The sequence below is a fragment of the Ambystoma mexicanum genome, chromosome 12, assembly GCF_040938575.1.
Source record: "Ambystoma mexicanum isolate Mex_15411 chromosome 12, UKY_AmexF1_1, whole genome shotgun sequence".
Lineage (NCBI taxonomy): Eukaryota > Metazoa > Chordata > Amphibia > Caudata > Ambystomatidae > Ambystoma > Ambystoma mexicanum.
Genome location: NC_090936.1, coordinates 1096754347 through 1096772498, shown reverse-complemented (window position 1 = coordinate 1096772498; position 18152 = coordinate 1096754347). Strand labels below are relative to the sequence as shown.

Here is an 18152-nt window from a genome sequence, read left to right as displayed (position 1 = left end):
AGTTTGTGGACCTAGTTCAGGTAGCAAAATTAGCAAAAGCTTGCCGGATCTAGACATCCTACGATCTTTAACAATTGGTACAGTATATTATAGGGTTGGACTTCTTACTCGAATGCCGAGCCTAACCCCAAGCGCTCCACCAGCCTCAAATTGAAGTCAACCCAGCTATAAAAACCTAAGTGATTACAACCAAGTAGCTGAACACTCTAGGTATTTCCCGGCCACATTAAGAAATTCCAATACATCCTCCCCTAAACCATGACATTAGTTATAAAATTTCTAAATATAGAAAGTTTCAGCTTTAGGAATGTTTATAGAAACAGCCAGAGTAGCAGTGGTAGAGAATAGCAGAGAGCAAAAAGAAACATTCTGACACCAGAGTCAGCCGTCCTCCACCATTTCTTCCTTTCCGGCTTTTCTTTTTGTGGCAGAAAAAAAGGTCACAAAACCATCTACATTGAGAGAGAAGCCCAGAAGTCCAAGAACACCAATGGTAATGATTTGCACCATTCAAACAGCCAGTAGTTTTCCAATCAGGGACAACTGTTGGTTTCACTCATGACTCACATGTGGACTCTGGCACCACAGATGTGGAGTGCAACCAGACAGTTCCACCCACTTCGTGGGACACACACACGGATGCACATACACACCTATCCAGAGAAAACAGTAGCTTTTTCCGGGCAGTTCGTGACCTTATTTGGGATTTTCTGACCTGGCAAGGCAGGGAGAAGGCCAATCAACAAGTGGCCTTTTAGGGCACTAGCCACGTTTAATAGCCATACGTACTAAAAGTGAATGTGCACATTAGAAATAACAACAATTGTAAATACATATCTGCTGCCACCTGCTTGTCTTTAGGCACATATAAAATCCCAACTGTAAAAAGCTACAGTGACACAAAAGTATCTCCATCGCGCTGCATTGTAAAATGCTGTGTTACGTTAAAAAGTTACTAAAATGTAAAAGATGAAAGGGAAACATAGTTTCCCAGTACAGTACTGATAGTTTGAAGGACTGATCAGTTTCCTCATAATAAATGAGCAAATGACAGGGTTACATGGGAAGTGAACAGGGCAATTATGAGCAAGGTTCAGTTTCAGACCCATATTTGTCATCACATTCTTGTGTAAGCCAACACCAATCAAGTTCCTTCTTCCGTTCGAAGGAGGAACTTAAAAACCACTGAACATTAGAAACAGAGGAGAGCATACGCTGTAGTGGGAGGAACAGTGGCCCGCAGACCCACACAGAGGATGAACCGAATACGAAGCAGACGACATTGTGGGTGGAACCCAGAGAAAGCACAGACCACAATGTAGCTTCAATAAAGGCAGATCCTCAAGCCGAGAGGGGCCGCTGAGGCAGGATGTGCCACCACCACTGTACTAGAGAGTTACCGGGTCCTGGAGCACAGACACCAATGCTCCCAGCAGGACGAGGCTGCTTGGAGCACTATCAGCTAAAGGGCCAGAGAAGCCTGTAACCCGCAAGGCACCTACCACGAGCATCTGCCAAGATGGGGTGAATGAAACCAAACAAACGAAGGGGCCAGAAGAGACTGCGAGTGTCCAACCATGAGCATACCCCAGGAAGGGGTGAATAAAACCAACAAGTGATGGGGCCTGAGGAGCCCATAGCTGGCAGGAGGCTAACCGAGCACATAATCCAGGACAGGGTGAACAAAACAAGTGAAGGGGCCAGAAAGCCTGTAGCCCGCGAGAGGCCATCCACAAGCATACCCCTGGATTTGGTTAACGAAACATTACAAGCGAAGGAGCCAGCTAAGCTATAGCCCATGAGGAGGTCAACCGAGAGCATACCCAAGGTTGGGGTAAACAAAACCGAACAAGCGAAGGGGCCACAGATGCCCATAGACCGCGAGCACTCCAAGAGCATATTGCAGGACGGGCAGACAAAACAAAACAAGCAAAAGGGACAGAGAATCCCGTAGCAGAGCAGTGTTAGGTTACTTAGGTTTGGGATGGAGGACTGACATTAGTTATGAGATATCCTGACGAGCAACTTTCTTACTTTATTGCATAGGGAACGCATCTTTGAAGTAAGGACTAGAACAGGTTTCTATTTGTTTTACTTAATAAAGCAGTGTTGAACCATGCCTCCTCGTTTGCTTCTCTATCTGAGCTACCACCCCTCTTAAGTAGTCCATTGCAAAATGTAGATGTTATGTTTTTTGACGACAAAATGCTTACATCTTACAGCTCTTATGTTTGACTTCGGTCAAGAAAATATTGTGGTCTGAAATGGGAGCCATTTTGGCCTTTCAACAAGAAAATGTGCTAATTCAAGAAGGCATTTAATTTTGCAAATGCTAACATTGCCCTCCTAAGAACGCCAGTGATTAAGTATACGCTAAGAAGAGGTCCAATACAAGATAGCTGTCACTTTAGACTTTAAGGACCTGCTCCAATTCGAGACAGCTGTTTCTTTTGGGTTCTGCATCCAATATGCATTTATTAAATATTTGACTTAAACCAGTCATGCACTAGACACAGTGTACATTTCAACCTGATTGCGCAGGAGGCGTCAAAAAGTGATTTTGGAAGGAAATAAAAGTTATCAATAGTTTTCATAATTGTCATAGTTCATCACATAAATATTTACATTTTAAGTCAGTGGATTTTCTATACAAGCAAAACAATGTAAAGCACAACAAAAGGCATAGAAATGTTAAACTGCATAATAAACAACATAGAGTGGTGTGGAATGATTAATACTTTTCATTGGACAAAGAACAGATCGGAGCCTGTAGAAGTGGTCCAGCATTTCAATTTTGGCTCTGTTGTAAATCTTTCAAAATTGCTAAAATATTGATGAAAAAAAAACATTTACACATTTAAAAAAACGAGGAGCACCTTTTAACATTTGAAAAAGTCTGGCATTGATAAAGAGTTGAATTACAAGAAACAGCAGAAATGCATTTCCTATACCTACACTAACAAAGCACTGCTTAAAAAGATTAATAGTGCCTGTAGAAAAGCCTATTAATTCTGTAATACTGACATTGTATTTGGTTTCTTTTAGTTTTTAACCATACCGTTGCGTTGCTCTGAACCACTAGGAAAGCAGTGTCCAACCCAGGTAATGCATGTGAAAGCAACAATTTCCAGCATCCTAGAGTAACACACAGGGTAAAACTATGGCTAACAACAAAGTGACATGCTCCAATTACTAAAATAAACACAATTGAAACAATATATATCAGTTCTGAAATGCCCCACCAAAAAGATTAAACAGGTAGTTAAGTTGCAGGGACATTATTTAACTTACCAAAAGGTCCATGCAGCCGGGATCCGCAGCATATTTTGGGCCAGCCCTTGGGCTCAAACTAAATGTGTTAAAGTGATAAACAGATTAATGTCAAGCCCCCCTCCGCTGTATGGTCAAATGAAGGAAACACTGTTTGTATGAACCCTTGATGTTTACACGGTACCACATTGAACTGCAATGCAAATTTCAAGAAGCCAGCTGGGGAAGAATACTTATTTGTCAGTTGTAGCTGATGACTGTGCTCATAGAGCCCAACAATTAGCCTGCACTCCTTACGACAGTATTTCCACAATTCAGTATAGTTAATAGTTAAGTGCCCTAATCCTCTAAAATTGGTGTGTTACAGTTTCCATGAAGGATCTTGACATGGCCTTCACACCTGTTGTACAAATCAAAAATGTCACCATATCCATGATCCCGCCACCAGGTACAGAGCTGCCTGTTCCACACACAATCCAAGACATGGAAGAGTTCGGGGTGCTCCATCCCAATCATGGTGAAGAAGTCCTGATCTCCCAAATGCCCCTTGAAGTGGTATTTCTCAGCAAGTTGGCTCACCACATTCGGTTCCAGCAACTGATTGTAGAGTTTTGATTGACGCATGGTTTCCAAGTTCAATAGCATGACCCCGCTGTTAAATCCAGGCAAACCCTCTGGAGGAGGGTCACCAACTTTGGTCTTTGAGTTCTCTCGACGAAACTGCCAAAAAGTGTGTCGGTACACTGGTTGCATTTCATGGGCAATGCCAATGACTGCAGTATGAAGAAAATTGTCGAATTCTTCAAACAGTTCCCTGATATTAGTCTTGTATTTCAGATCTAAATCCAGCTGGATGATCCGAGTGATTTCCTTTGGAATAATCCGATGCATGGCCACTGACAGGAAGAAGATGGAGTCACTGTAGTATGTCCCTGACCCAGCACTGAAGTGCTTCTGCATGGCTTCTACAATGGGGAACAGTTTTTCAGTGAAAGAGCTCACATTGTGGAATATGACCTTGTACTTGAAGGCAGCTCCCTGCATGAGCTTTCTCAGGATCATCTTACCTACTTCTTTGCTAGGGTCGTCTGTCAGGAAGTGCAGATTCAGCACCTCGTTGGCCTCAAACTTACCGTATTTGACCAGTGAGCTGATAGCCAACTGGAACTTTTCCCTAAGCCCCTGGTTCCTCTCCACCTTAGTGAACATCATGAGCAGGTGATAGTCCACGGTCGTGCCCCTGCTGTTGGTGTCCACGTCTTTGCTCTTGGTTGGGCTGCGGTTCTCGTCTGCGAGTCTCCCATCAGGGGAGGCGAGGTCAAAGTCAGAGCTAGTACTCTGAGCTGCCCGGTTCTCCTTGATCCTCTTGGTTGTACTAGAGAAGTTCTCCCTTTCAGAGCCAAAGTAATAGAAAGCAGATACTGCCAGGGCTGCTACGAGCAGCAGCGCACAATGGTAGGACTTCACAGAACTGAGCCTGGCCATTGCGGGAGCCACGGTGCTCATGCTGCGCTCAGGAGACTGTCTATCAGTGGAAACATTGACAGCACTGGCTTAGAAAGAGGAATCATGTGAGTCGCCTGAGCGAGAACGTGTCCCAATCTAAGAGCCGATGAACGGTGACAGCTACTGCAAGCCTTCTGCAAGCAAATGCAAGCCTTCTGCAAGCAAATGCATCATCAAGATCAACGTCACTTACAGCTCCGTCGGAGAAAATGTCCCGATGAACGGTGACAGTTACTGCAAGCCATACACCGTTCAAATATGGCTATCGCCCTTTACTAGTCTACGAGAGCGTCCCATTTCGGGATGGCTCCACTGTTGGGTGGAGAAAAAAATGGCCGCAACTTTGACGTCTACCTGTGTGAAGACCGTGGCTGTCTTTTATTTCTACGAAGGTTCCTCTTTCCTTCGCCCGAGTCCACGCTAACCCGACGAGGAAGTCAGTGCTAGTCCCTCTTCTGTGTTAGCGACGGGAACCACCCATCCGCCTAGCTGCAGTGTCAGTGTCTGCCTGTACGGAAGCCGGGAGCTCGCCGCAGACACCTCTTCGTTTTTTTTCTTCCCATTTTCCCCCCCTTCCCTGCGCTGAGCTCCATTTTCTTTCCAGCACCCACGAACCGTAAAGGCCAGCGACCAAAAAGAAAAGCGCAGGGGTCCAAGAAGCCCGACAGAAGCGTCCGCCTCGCCGACTGCCAGCCATGAATGAGGAATACGACGTGATCGTGCTGGGCACCGGACTGACGGTGAGAACAGGGTGAATTCAGTGGCACAGAGGCTCAGAACCTGGCTTCCGGTGGAAAGAGAGCTGGGGCCAGGGGGGTCTGGGGGCATTGAGACGATACACATTGGGGCATTGCCTGGGGACGTGGACCCAGATGGGAGAGAGAGCTAGGCCGTGGCTGGGGTCCGTGGGCGGTTAGGGAGGGAGCAATGGGCAGAGTTAGAGTCTTTGCACAGTAATGTAGTTTTGATGGGCCGAGCAATTCTGGAACTCGGCACCTTAAAAAGGTGACTGGTTCTTTCAGCACTACTTCACAGGAAGTGCGAGTTGGATATAGACCGAAGTCCACACGTGACTGCCCAGGCCGCTCTCAGAGGGAGTGAACATGGCTCTGACTGGATTGGGTAAAGAAGGGGAGATCGTTGTTCTGGGGTAGGGTTCCTTGCAAATATAAGGGTTTTATCCCCTTGATTTGGTATGGTAACCAGCAACCTGTATGTGACCTGAGTCGGGATACTTGCACCTTATTGCACACGTGCAAATGAAACCCATGGGGATACGTTATGACCCATCTCGTACAGGCTGCTTGCAGACCTCTAGTATTTGCAGGGTGCCCTGAGTGGGGTTGGGCCCTGTCCTATGGTAGGTCATCCCTGATGGCTGACAGTTGCATCCACGAACTGGGTTAAATAAACACACAGCCTTATTTCATTGGCAATGCTTGAATAGCCTTTTTATATAAATGAATGTATACTGGATTCTTTTGATCACATTGAGTAACTTTCCACTCCTCTGTGCCCCTGAGAGTGGGGCGCATGCATTCAATACATAGACCAAATGAATAATTGCATGGCATCACATCTGATAATACTTAATTAAATAGCATCAATTTAGTCACTTGGGCGAAAGGGTGTTGGCCGAGTATAGTTCATATATTAAGTAAGTAGCTAGGTAGCATGCGTTCATTGACATCGGATAATAAATAATTAAATAGCATCAATTCAGTAACCTGGGAGGAAGGGTGTTTGTTTGATTGGGTATATTTCATACATAAACTTGACTGACGTTAAGGGTGTACTGGGTAAAATTATCTGTCACAATATAGTGCCTAACTTCAATATGGCAGCTTTGTGAGTACTGGCCTCCTCTCACATTTGTAATAACCAGAGTCAACACCAGAATCCCTAAACTCTTGGTAACTGCAGAATGTCCCTTCACGGAGAAGGTGTGACCGCCCTCCGTATTCCCTCTGTTCCTCACAGTGATTCTATATACGTTCTCTGCCTCTCCGGGACTTCCCACCTGTGTTGCTTTGCATTTATTTATTTGTATTTGTAAAGCGCCCACTGCCCTTGGGCATTGTGGCACTATTAGGAAGGCTTACTTGGTTGCATAAGTGCATTTGAGGCAGACAAAATTGTTGCTTCATACAGGACTACAAAGTGCATGACCTATATTACATGGTTGGATGGGCAAACTAAATGGTGCAAGCACATATTGCAAGGCATACATGGAGTTTACATGGTCAGATATGGTGAGCACAGCATGGTGCCGACCCTTTCTTAAGGCGGCAGCTACGGGCAGTTGTGTGGACATCAGTATAGAACATATACGAGGTGTCAAGCCACATGTTGCATGGCAGCAGCGACTCATGTATGTAAGGTTTTAGTATATGGGTAGGTGTGTGGTGCCAGGCATAATACAAGGGAGGCATACAGTGCATGGGAGAGGGTAGAGATTAACGTAGAATAGTATGGGGCCGGCCTCAAGATGCAGGGGGCAAGTGCATACTATCCGGTAGGTTAAGATCTACGGGCAGTAGTGCGCTGCCTGTCTCTAGCATTACGGGCAACTACATACACTTGCAGGGTAGGGTACTTGGAGACGGGGGGGTTGGCTATATGCAGGGTGTAACAGAGGGGATTGGATAACATACTAGGTGCAGCAGAAGGAGTGAGGAGGGTAGGCAAACATATGAGTTGCAGCGCGCGGGGTACGGTGAGGACACTCGCTGGTAAACGAACAGGGAAACAAATGGGGCATTAAGGCGGCCCTTGTGGAGAAGGGCCGGCATCCACCTGCCGGCGTCGGGATTGGACATTAAGTGATTGGAGCTCCCATCAGTCCTGAGGTGAAATCGCCTCGTGGGCACATCCGCTCCCCCTGCTGATGGAGCGTACTATCCCCCACTGCGCTGGAGACGCCAAGAAAAACATGAAAACGCTTCCCATTTATTAAAGAGAAACACAGAATCAAATGCGTGTTTACACAATTCTGGGCCGCGACAAACTACACTAGAAGATATAGTGTGGTATCTTGGACTGGGATAGGCAAGTGGGTCTCTACATATCCACGTGACAACCGGCCCGACCAGTATGATGTGGGCTGATGCTTCCCGCTCCTGTAATCCGGAGGGGTACATCACTTGTGATTTGAAGGGGGAAATCTCTAAAGCTGCAGGGCATGTCAAACCCTAGTAGCAGGAGGTAAGTTAGGATATGACTCCCTTAGAATAAGAGCCGGTGTGCGTGTCCTGTTGAACGTACCAGAAGCCAGCCATTAGCTGTGATCTGACTGCCTTGCGGTCAGGGACGAGCTTTCCCTTTCCGGACACGTGTCTCCTCTAGGATGAAGTGAAATTATGGATCCTGGCTGTATGGGAATATTGGGAGGGGTCCCTGAATCAAAGATAATAAAGGCCTTACATGAGGAAGCTAGGTTTTACCCGCCCGCAGCCCCCATGGGAAGCAGACCATGCTGACAGAAAATAAGCTTGGACCTCGCTGTTCGAAATCTACACACTTAAAGCGTAATTTACACTGAATTAGGTCAGCTTCTTGGGTTATTAGTATCTGTGTACACAGAGAATATGATACATTGCTTTCTCTGAGGAGAGGGTTTCTTGATCGCAGCCTCTGCACAGAGGACGACGACGACACGTGTATTTGTGGCTTGCTTGGGCTTAAATAAAGCCAAGCTACTGCAATATCGAGGGGGTGATAATTCCTCGTTAGTTGTGGCGAGAGGCTGTGGTAATGTACTTGGGTATAAAATTTAGAAGTGAGTATTTTACTCACTTTAAAAAAAAAAAGTTGGTTGTACAAATGCAAGCCATTTTCCCTACGGCAGTGTTTAATAAGTGAGTATACGGGTTAACTGTAAAACGCAACTATTTAGTAATACAGTTCTTGCACCTCGTTATTCGTGAATATATAAAAAAATATGTTTTTTTATCCTCTTCGGATAACCACATGCGTACTACTGGTCCAAACTTATCTGTAGAATCTTGTGGGTGAAAGCAGGGGAAAAAAATTAATGTCGGTTTCGTATTTTGTTGGGAGTATTTGTACTCCGTTTTTATTTTTGGGGAGTATTTGCCTATGTTTAGGGAGTAAAAGTGGTTGATTTACCCCTTATCTGTATGACTGGACTTGGGGCTGCCTCATCGCATTTCTCTTTGATTTGCAGTGCATTTAAAAAGCATGAGATACAAGCTTTTAACTCTCTCTACAGCTTCCATTGTACATAAATGTGGGTACCATGAAGGGGTCCGCTTCAAATTGCCTTGGAATACTTCGCACAGTCAAAAACAGGCTTCAGGGCAGCTCTTGAACGTTTCTGTGTGCATAAAAATAACAGGCATGCAGTAACTTGCCAATGAAATGCATACGACTAAAGACCAGAACCTTGGTGTGTAGACTGCACGATTTATAGGAAACAACCCAATGGAAGGTTGAAAAAAAATGGTTGTATGGACCAATTGGCCGAATTCGGCCACAACTAAAAGGACGAAGCCCAAAAAATACCTCAACATGAGGAGAGGGGTGGCGTGTGTGTCCCCCCGCTGCCCATGTTCAGTATTATGCTTTTGTGGGGGTGTCCGCTTCCATGACATTGGAAGCACAGGGCCCAAAAAACAAAAAAAAAATGCATCCTGCAGCGTCAGATCCGGGCCACTTTAGAGGGGCGGAACTGATGCTGCAGGGTTAAAGGACAAGCGGCAGCCAGCAAAAAGGTAAGTAGGGGGGTTGGTCAACGGCCACATTTGGTTTCTGTTGCCACAGTAAAAAATGATTTACAGCAAAAATCAATTACGGTCAATCTGGTAAAACAACCCAAATCAGATTATCATCTCCACTTCTTCCTTGGTTTGCGTAGCAGTACACCTATCTTCTTCAAATCGTTTTGTAGGTATATTTGAGCACATTGGTCAACTTGCTGCACTTCCTCCATTATATGTTGTTAGGCAAGATTGTATGTAGTAACCATGTGGGAGACTACACCAGCCTTGTCCTCTTGGCAATAGGTAACCCAACCTTTGGTATAGACCTGTACTACATAAATTGGTAGAGTGACTGAGCAGCCAGGCATATCTCAAGAGGGGTCAATGTAGGCTGTAGGGTTGTAACAGGTTCACAGTGACGGGTATTCAAATAACACTTATACTCCAGGTTTCTTGATTAAAAATAATTATTTATTAATTTAAAGCAGTTTTAAAATAAGCCTTCTTTAGAAGGGAGCAACATGTAGCACTTTTATGTACAGCTAAATAGTTTACAGATAAACTTTTAGCCAAGCCAGACATGACGTTACTAGTGTCGGATAACACTAGTGTTTCCTGACAATTTAATCAAAATTATCAAGCAGAGATTAGATCGGTTCACTGGAGATTTCTTCATTAACCATTAGACCCAAAGTAGGGATTAAGGCAAACAACGTGTGTTCCTTCACTAAGCCTCTCTTGCTTTCCGGCTCCTTTTCCAGGAAATGGCCAAAGTAACGGGTCCTTTGTTCAAAGAAGAAAGGGCACAAAAAGGTGCTTACGGGTTTCTTTGCCGTTTTATTTCCAAGCAGAACCTGCAACCAGATGGCCCTTCCTTAGATGGGTCTCTTATTGCAATCATCTCTTTCTTTAGGCACTGGTTAAAACGAATTGTCATAAGTATATGTCTAACTTGGATTTGGACATTTGACAATATACGGTTATGGAAACCCCCTTTTCCTATTTTCAATTGCCAGGTCTTGATAAAGGGTTAGGCGTATTATCTCTTCGTGTGTTTTTATCCAGTCATCAAGTTCAAGTTTCTTTTTCACTGATGCTGGCGAATGTATGAGGTCATCAATTTGGGTTTCTGAAGATTGTTTCAGCTCGATGCAGCCTTTTTCCCAGTTGTTGATCCATGGGTGCGAACTTCTTTGGAGTTCCTTCTGTATAGCTTTTATCATTGGTACCGCAGTGGAAGACAAACAAAAAGGAATGTTTTTTTCATTGTACTGACATCAGGAGTGAGTTTAAGCCCAACTCTTTCCTAATCACTTGGATTGGGGTGGTAAATGGCACTTGGTACTTTTTTTCCAAATGTTCCTTCAAGCCATGGCCACCATTTTTCTGGGGTGTTCATTAAAGCTTCTGACCCGGAGGTAAGTGTTGGGATTATCTTAGACTTATAGAACTCTATGTGGCGTCAGTGAGAACTTGCAGAACTTCCTTATAATTATCAAGGCTTGACTTGTGAGGGTACAAGCCTTTCGAGTCAGGAGTTCCAGTGCTTCCGCCTCTGTTTTTTACTCGGGGAGATAATACCCAGATATTTGAAAGACTGGACCTTTGGACCTTTAGGACCTCTTCCTTGTCTAGGTGCGAGGTGAAGTTCTTTTGTTTTCTTCCTGACTGTCCTTTTTTAAGAGTTAGAATTTTTGTCTTTGCAATGTTTATCTGCAAGTTGTTAACCACCACGTAGTTATGTAGGCTCGCTAGCTGGCCCTGCAAACCTATTTCGGTACAGTCCAGCAGGGCTAGATCGTCCACGTAGAGCAGATGGGTGATTAGCTTATTGCCCAGCTTTGGTGGGAAGCGACAGATCTTAGCTATATGGATGTCCAAGTCTGAAATGAAGAAATTATATAGTGCCGGGTCTAGGGCAACGCCCTGCTTGACTCCTCTGAATGTTGGTATTTCTGCGCTCAGTCACCAGATGGTGAGAGGAGAATTCTAACGGAGCTTTCAGTGTGAAGGGACTCCTATTGCTCTAATAGATCTTCTGGGCAGCTTTTCACTCTTAGTTTGGCCCAAACACTTAACTGAACAAGTGTATTTTTAAATTATATTTAAGTAAGTAGATACCCTTTTGGGATGTCGCACACACCCTGAGGAGAATTAAATTGCTAGGACAGTGTGGACATATATTTACACTTAAATGCGCTACTAAAGTTATGGCAAAAAGGAAAAGGTTAGGGAAGGAAACCAAGGTTAACAAGTTTCTCCACAGGTAAGTACTTGACAATCTCCCAATGACATATAAACCCTTTCCAGCTCTACAAGTAAGGTATGTATGAGTTTTTGAGTGTCAGATAACACAAAATCGGAGGGTAAGAAGAGTCTGCAGGGAGCCAGGACATCCAATGTCAATTGAGCAAAGTCTAGGGGAGTTGAGGCACTCCTTGAAGATGCCACAAAAGTCTTGCACAGTGTTAAAGAGAGTTTTTTTGTAGTAAAAGAATCGCTGTTGGGCCACAAGGTGGGAGGCTTGTGAAAAGCAAAGATGCAAGCAACTCTGCAAAGGGCAGCCAATGCAAGTTTCCAGTGTAAGCAAGCAAGCTACACACAACAAAAAAGGCAAGTACCCCTAGTTACACAGTACCTTAAGTCTGAAGAAAAGGTTCCAGGTGGCTTCTGTTCCTGTTGTAGTTCTGCTGATCATGTTGTTCCTGGGCCTCAGTCATGGGGACAAGATGGAGGACGGACGTCTGGGGACTCCTGCACTACTGTTTGAAGGTTGGCTGCAGCAATCGGCACACTGTAGATCAGCAGCACTTCGCGGTTTCAGCTACTCGCAAATAGCACCACGGCTGTTCTTGGATGCCTTGTGGACTTCCTTGCTTCTGGGGTTCAGCACTCGGTTGAGGTGGCTCAGGCTTGGTCAGTCCTGCTACGAGGGAGTCCGGAGGATCTTCCTGGTGCTCGGGTCCAGCTTAAAAATGATGCACTTGATTCTGGTATTCCTGTCCCCTGGCACTCGGTTCCAGCAGCATCGAAGAAGTACAGCAAGCAGGGAGAGGGGTTCCAGTCAAGTTCATCTTGGAGTAAGTTGGTCCCACCGACCCAAGGGGAGAAGTTGTCCTTTCTGGGCTTCTCTAGTCTATTCGAAATATGGTGCTTCAGCACTGCAGCAGGGCTTCACCGGACATACCAATGGTCCAGGAGGGTGCAGCAAGCCTCTCTTCCAGTTTCTTCTTCAGTTCCTTCGTCCAGTGGTCGACTCTGCCTTCCTTGCAAAAGACCACGCCCTTTATATGCAAGTATCTCCCATTTATTCGAAGCCTAGCTGTCACTCGCATAGCAGGGTGGCTGCTGTCCTCCAAAGAGTGGAGTTTGGAGTGTTCGTGTGAGGCCTGGAATGGGGTGAGTGTGAGGGCTCCTGGATTGACAGTTGGGGACTTGCAGGGAGAGAGCCAAGGGAAGCAGCAGCACATCACTTGATCAAATACTGTAACAATAAAGAAGACTTATCTTTTGATAACCCTGACTCTGGAGTGGTTCCCGAGTATCCTGCTTGAGTTATGAACCACTCTGTTACAATTTGGCGACTAGGAATTTAAGAATCCGGGGGAAGGTGGGAGAGCGAAGCAGAACTGAAGATGAGCAAGCCTGATGCCGTGTACCAGCTGGGAGAAACGCTGTTTTGGTGAGCTGTAAAATGAAGCTGGTGCCAATCAAGGAGATGGCCGTGGCATCAAACAGGCTGTGGAAGAGGCCGTGGCATCAGACAGGCTGTGGAAGATGCCATTAGCCCATCCATGGGCAGGAGGAACGTCAGGCCCTGGTGAAAGCTTGGGGGCCGTGTGGCAGAAGAAATTTGCCACAAGTGAACTGTTTGAGGTGCTGGAAATCCGAGCGCTGTTGCGCTCCTGCAGTGAAGGGGCTTATGGGACCTGTAGTCTGGTGGAGAAACATGTTGCATTTTGAAGGTACAGAAAAAAAATATGAATTTTGGGCAGTTCCTGAGGGTCACAAGGGGTCCTGGGTGGCACGCTCCCAGTAGAACCTCTGCGTTCCAGGTGTGCCGTTGAGCTGGAACGCATGGAGTTGCCCAGTTGACTGATGTTTATGCGACGTACTGAAGAAATGCAAGTTTTGTTGAAGTTCTAATGTGAGACTTCATGCAATTTTATAAACATGGTTATGTTGCAGTTATATTGAGATGGTCAAATGTGTTATGCCGGCACATTTAACTTTCAGGAGTACATGCATGCATATGCGCGCTGCAGTGCAAGGAAGCACATGAGAAAATAATGTATTTAAGTTTTGTGCTGAAAGTACAGGGGTCCTATAAGTTATTAGTGGATCGAATTAATGGTTATATTGCGAGTTTGTATGCATGAGCTGTTGGTGTGCAGTGTGTGTTGTAGGTGAAAGTGGAAAAAGCATTTTAGGAAAATTTGCACAGTTTAAACAAGGACCACAATATTTTATTTTGCGAAATAGTGATTTTGAAGGTGCACAATTATGGAGAGGGGTTTGAAAATTGGAAATGTCCAGTCTTGTCAGTGTCTTAATTATGAGCTGAATTTAGGATCTTTGGGATGTTTTATTGTGATTTTGCATGCGGCCCCAGCATGGTGATTGATCACCACCATGGCTGGTGGTGCAACACATCCCTATTTTATAAAATGTTTACAGGAGATGTGCATTTGTGTGTAGTTGTCATAAATCACCAATGTATCAATTGAAAAGGAGACGGTAACCAAAAAAGGATACAATTTGGTAGGGCTCCTCCGGATCCTATTTTCACACTACTTGATTGTAGGTAGGTCAATTTAGACCTTCCCAATGATACAACTCTCTGACTGAATGAAACAGGCAGAGAGATGGATCACTGGAAAGGGTGTGGGAATTGTGTAGGAAGTATGCCTAGGATAGATAAGAAACTGTCCCAATCGAATTACTAAGATAACACAGTATTAGCATTAATTCAGACACTGACCTTATGGCAAAACTGAAGTATTCCACGAAAGTTTCTTGAAGAAAACCAGGAGTTGAACAAACGACAAAGGAAGGGTAGATTAGTAAGGGAGACTTATCCCGAACGTCACGAGGCTCTCGCTAGATACCGGGTTGGTGCACCACAGGATAGCGTCCAAGGTACTGTGCACAATCACCTTCCAATAGTTCATGAAATACTTCCTTTCCCACGAAGAACAAAAGTTAGAATTTCACCTGTTAACTGTCATAGGTACCAAGGTTCAAAGTAGTTCAGAAAACCACGTGCAGGATTGCACGCGATAGCATACACGCAGCAAGGCCAGCCGCGCTTGGAGACAGCGTTTCAGCGTGGAGACTTAGCACACGAACTGGATACACGCAGCCCAGGATAGCCGCGCTTGAAAACGGCGTCCACGTGGAGATTTGGCACGCGAACAGGATTCACGCAGCTCAGGACAGCCGTGCTTGCAGACAGCGTCCGCGCGGAGATTTGGCACGCGAACAGGATACACGCAGCTCAGGAATTAGCGTGTGGAGGAAAACACGCTCAAATAAGGCCAAAGAAGTTGCTGAAGAGAATGCGAGAACGCAGGTCCGGAGTTCAGCTACAAAACGCCAAAATTGACTTAATCCAAAGCAGCGATCGGAGATTCTACGCTGCTTATGTACGCACTGCCGAGATACACGTGTCGGAACTAAGTCACGTGAATTTTAACGACGTGAAAAATGCAGACATCATTTTCCGGGTAATGCATCAAACAACCTCCATTTTGAGTAGAATGATCTAGTGGTTCTATGGGCGTAACTCATTTTGTATGGAGAGGTCGTTCCTGGTCCAGAGATATGTCCAGCAGGCATGACAGCGCCACCCCCCAAAGGAGCAGCCTCTCCCCTTTTCGAGTGGAATCGCCTTAATAAAGCAGGGGCATGAATGTTAGACAGAGGTTCCCAGGACCTATCCTCGGAACCATAACCTTTCCAATCCACCAGATAATACGGTTTCCCAGACCGTAGCCTCATGTCCAGTATGTCTTGTACTTCATATTCGTCTGACCCTTTCACAGAAATAGCAAGGCAATCTAGTAGCATCCGAGCATGGTTTGATGAGTGACACGTGGAATATAGGATGCACTCGCCACCGTTGTGGCAATGCCAGACGGACAGCAGCCGGATTTATACCGTGGCGCACTTCATATGGCCCGATGTATTTAGGCAATGATTTCTTTTTACCGGGTATCCTCGTTTTTTGTGGACAGCCATACCTTCATACCTGCTTTGTAGACAGGTGCAGGGATTCTATGAGCATCGGAATAGGTCTTATCTCGTTTTTTAGCTTGCTCCAATTGCTGCTTAACTTTCGTCTGTAGACTCTTTAGATCTCTAATATTACGACCTGCTGCAGGAGTATCCAAAGACAAACTGGAATCCAAAGGAATGGATCGTGGGTGTTGCCCATACAAAGCATAGAAAGGCGAAGTACCTATGGCACTATGGTAGGAATTGTTATAGGCGAATTCCGCTGCCGGCAGAACATTGAGCCAATCTGACTGAAACTGCAGGCACAAACATCGCAGATATTGTTTCATAGTGCTATTGACTCTCTGTCTGTCCATCCGTTTGAGGGTAATAAGCACTAGACAACCTGTCATCAATTAGTAATGTCGAATTTAGTGCTTTCCAAAAATGTGACGCAAATTGTGAGCCCCTGTCAGTGATTATCACTGAAGGTAGACCAAAAAACCGGAATATATGCCGGATGAATAGATCAGTCAGACCAGCAGCTGTTGGTACACAAATACAGGGGATAAAAAGCGCCAATTTTGTAAAGTAGTCCACCACTACCCATATGGTATCGTAGCCTTTATTTCTTGGAAGTTCTACCACATAATCCATTGATATGTCCCATGGTTTTTTAGGAACAGGTAGGGGCTGGAGTAAACCCACTGGTTTGCTAGGAGTGTTCTTGCATTGACTGCATACAGAACATGTTGAAACATAATTTATAACATCTTGCGTTATAGACGGCCACCAACACCATCTTTTCAGTAACTCTAGGGTCTTCTTCTGTCCAGGATGGGCGGCAATCAAGGAATCATGACCCCCAACTGAGGGCCTTGTTCTGAGTGGTACCAGTTGGTAGATAGAGTACTCCTTGTTTGAAAGGCAAACAATTGTATATATCAATATTCAATTTCTGAATCAATTGTGGATTTAGTATCACCCACTCCTGTAACTCGTTTTTTAGGGAAGGTTGTGCAGAACAACTACATATTATGTGATCTGCCAACAACTTATTTTGCACCGATGGTTCTTCTTTCACCTATTCACCGATGCGAGACAAAGCATCCGACTTGACATGTTGTCTGACAGGGCGATAAGTAATTTGAAAATCGTATTGAGCAAAAAAGACATGCCATCTGGCCTGTCTAGCTGTAAGACATTTCATAGTTTTGAATGCCTGAAGATTTCTATGATCCGAATACACCAGCACCTGATGTTTGGCCCCAAGAAGATGATGTCGCCATTCTTGGAAAGCATCCTTGATTGCAAGTAATTCACGCTCAGTGACATTATGGTTTTGTTCATATGGGTTAAGTTTGCGTGAAAAGAAAGCAACTGGATGCTCCTCCTTGGTTTCTGCACAAACTTGCGAAAGTACAGCTCCTGTAGCGACACTGGAAGCGTCTGCTTCAACGATAAACTGACAATCCGGAACAGGATGTTGAAGTACAGGTGCAGTGGTGAATGCTTCCTTTAACCTCTCAAAAGAAGCTTGGGCATTCTGGTTCCAACAGAATGGAACTTTGGAACTAGTTAAAGCTGTCAATGGGGCCACTGTTTTGGAGAAAGAACGAATAAATCTGCGATAAAAATTCGCAAAACCTAGGAATGACTGTAATGCCTTGACATTGTGTGGAACAGGCCAATTCAATATGGCCTTCACTTTGGAACGACTCATTCGAACACCTTGATTGGTAATGTCGTAACCCAAAAATTCCACTTCTTGTGTATGAAAGACACATTTCTCAGCTTTAACAAAAAGTTTGTTCTCTGTCTTTGTAATACAGCTAACGCATGTTAAAAGACGATGAATATATCACAATGTCATCCAAGTAAATCACCACGAATTAGTCCATCATATCTCTGAAGATATCGTTCATGAAGAACTGAAATGTGGCGGGAGCGTTATAAAGACCAAAAGGCATCACTAAATTTTCATAAAGGCCCTACCGCGTCTTAAAAGCGGTCTTCCATTCGTCTCCTTCGCGAATGCGAACCAGATTGTAAGCACTGCGCAAGTCCAATTTAGAGAAATACTTGGAAGTTCCTAATTGATCTAACAGAACATTAATCAGTGGTAAAGGGTACTGATTCTTTATGATGATGTCGTTAATAGCCCTGTAATCAATGCAAGGCCTTAGATCTCCTTCCTTCTTTGGAACAAAGAATAGAGGAGAGGCAGCCGGCGATTGAGATGGCCGTATAAATCCCATATCAAGAGCTTTATCGATGTATTCTTTCAAGACAACATCTTCTTTGGGAGTTAAAGAATAAACTCGACCAGTAGGGATTTTAGCTCCAGGAATTAGTTCAATTGGACAATCATACTGCCTATGTGGAGGCAGCTGTTCTGCCTGACCTTTGTCAAACACATCAGCAAAATCTGCATATTCA

General features: G+C 44.9%; 2 protein-coding genes across 2 annotated transcripts in view; one reads left to right on the top strand and one right to left on the bottom strand.

Moving 5' to 3' along the window:
* Positions 1-2444: 2444 nt before the first annotated feature.
* On the bottom strand, positions 2445-5122 carry XXYLT1 (xyloside xylosyltransferase 1). The gene has a single exon (XM_069629651.1). The coding sequence runs from the start codon at positions 4774-4776 to the stop codon at positions 3610-3612; it is 1167 nt and encodes a 388-aa protein (XP_069485752.1). The 5' UTR covers positions 4777-5122; the 3' UTR covers positions 2445-3609.
* GDI2 (GDP dissociation inhibitor 2) overlaps positions 5077-18152 on the top strand; it is a 404570-nt gene continuing 391494 nt past the window's right edge. The window contains exon 1 of the mRNA XM_069629650.1: positions 5077-5516. Coding sequence (XP_069485751.1) covers positions 5472-5516 — 45 coding nt within the window. The 5' untranslated portion in view covers positions 5077-5471. The remainder of the gene's footprint in view (positions 5517-18152) is intronic.

Excerpts from the sequence above, each read along its gene's own strand:
- XXYLT1 (XM_069629651.1), bottom strand. The coding sequence starts at position 4,776 with ATGAGCACCGTGGCTCCCGCAATGGCCAGGCTCAGTTCTGTGAAGTCC.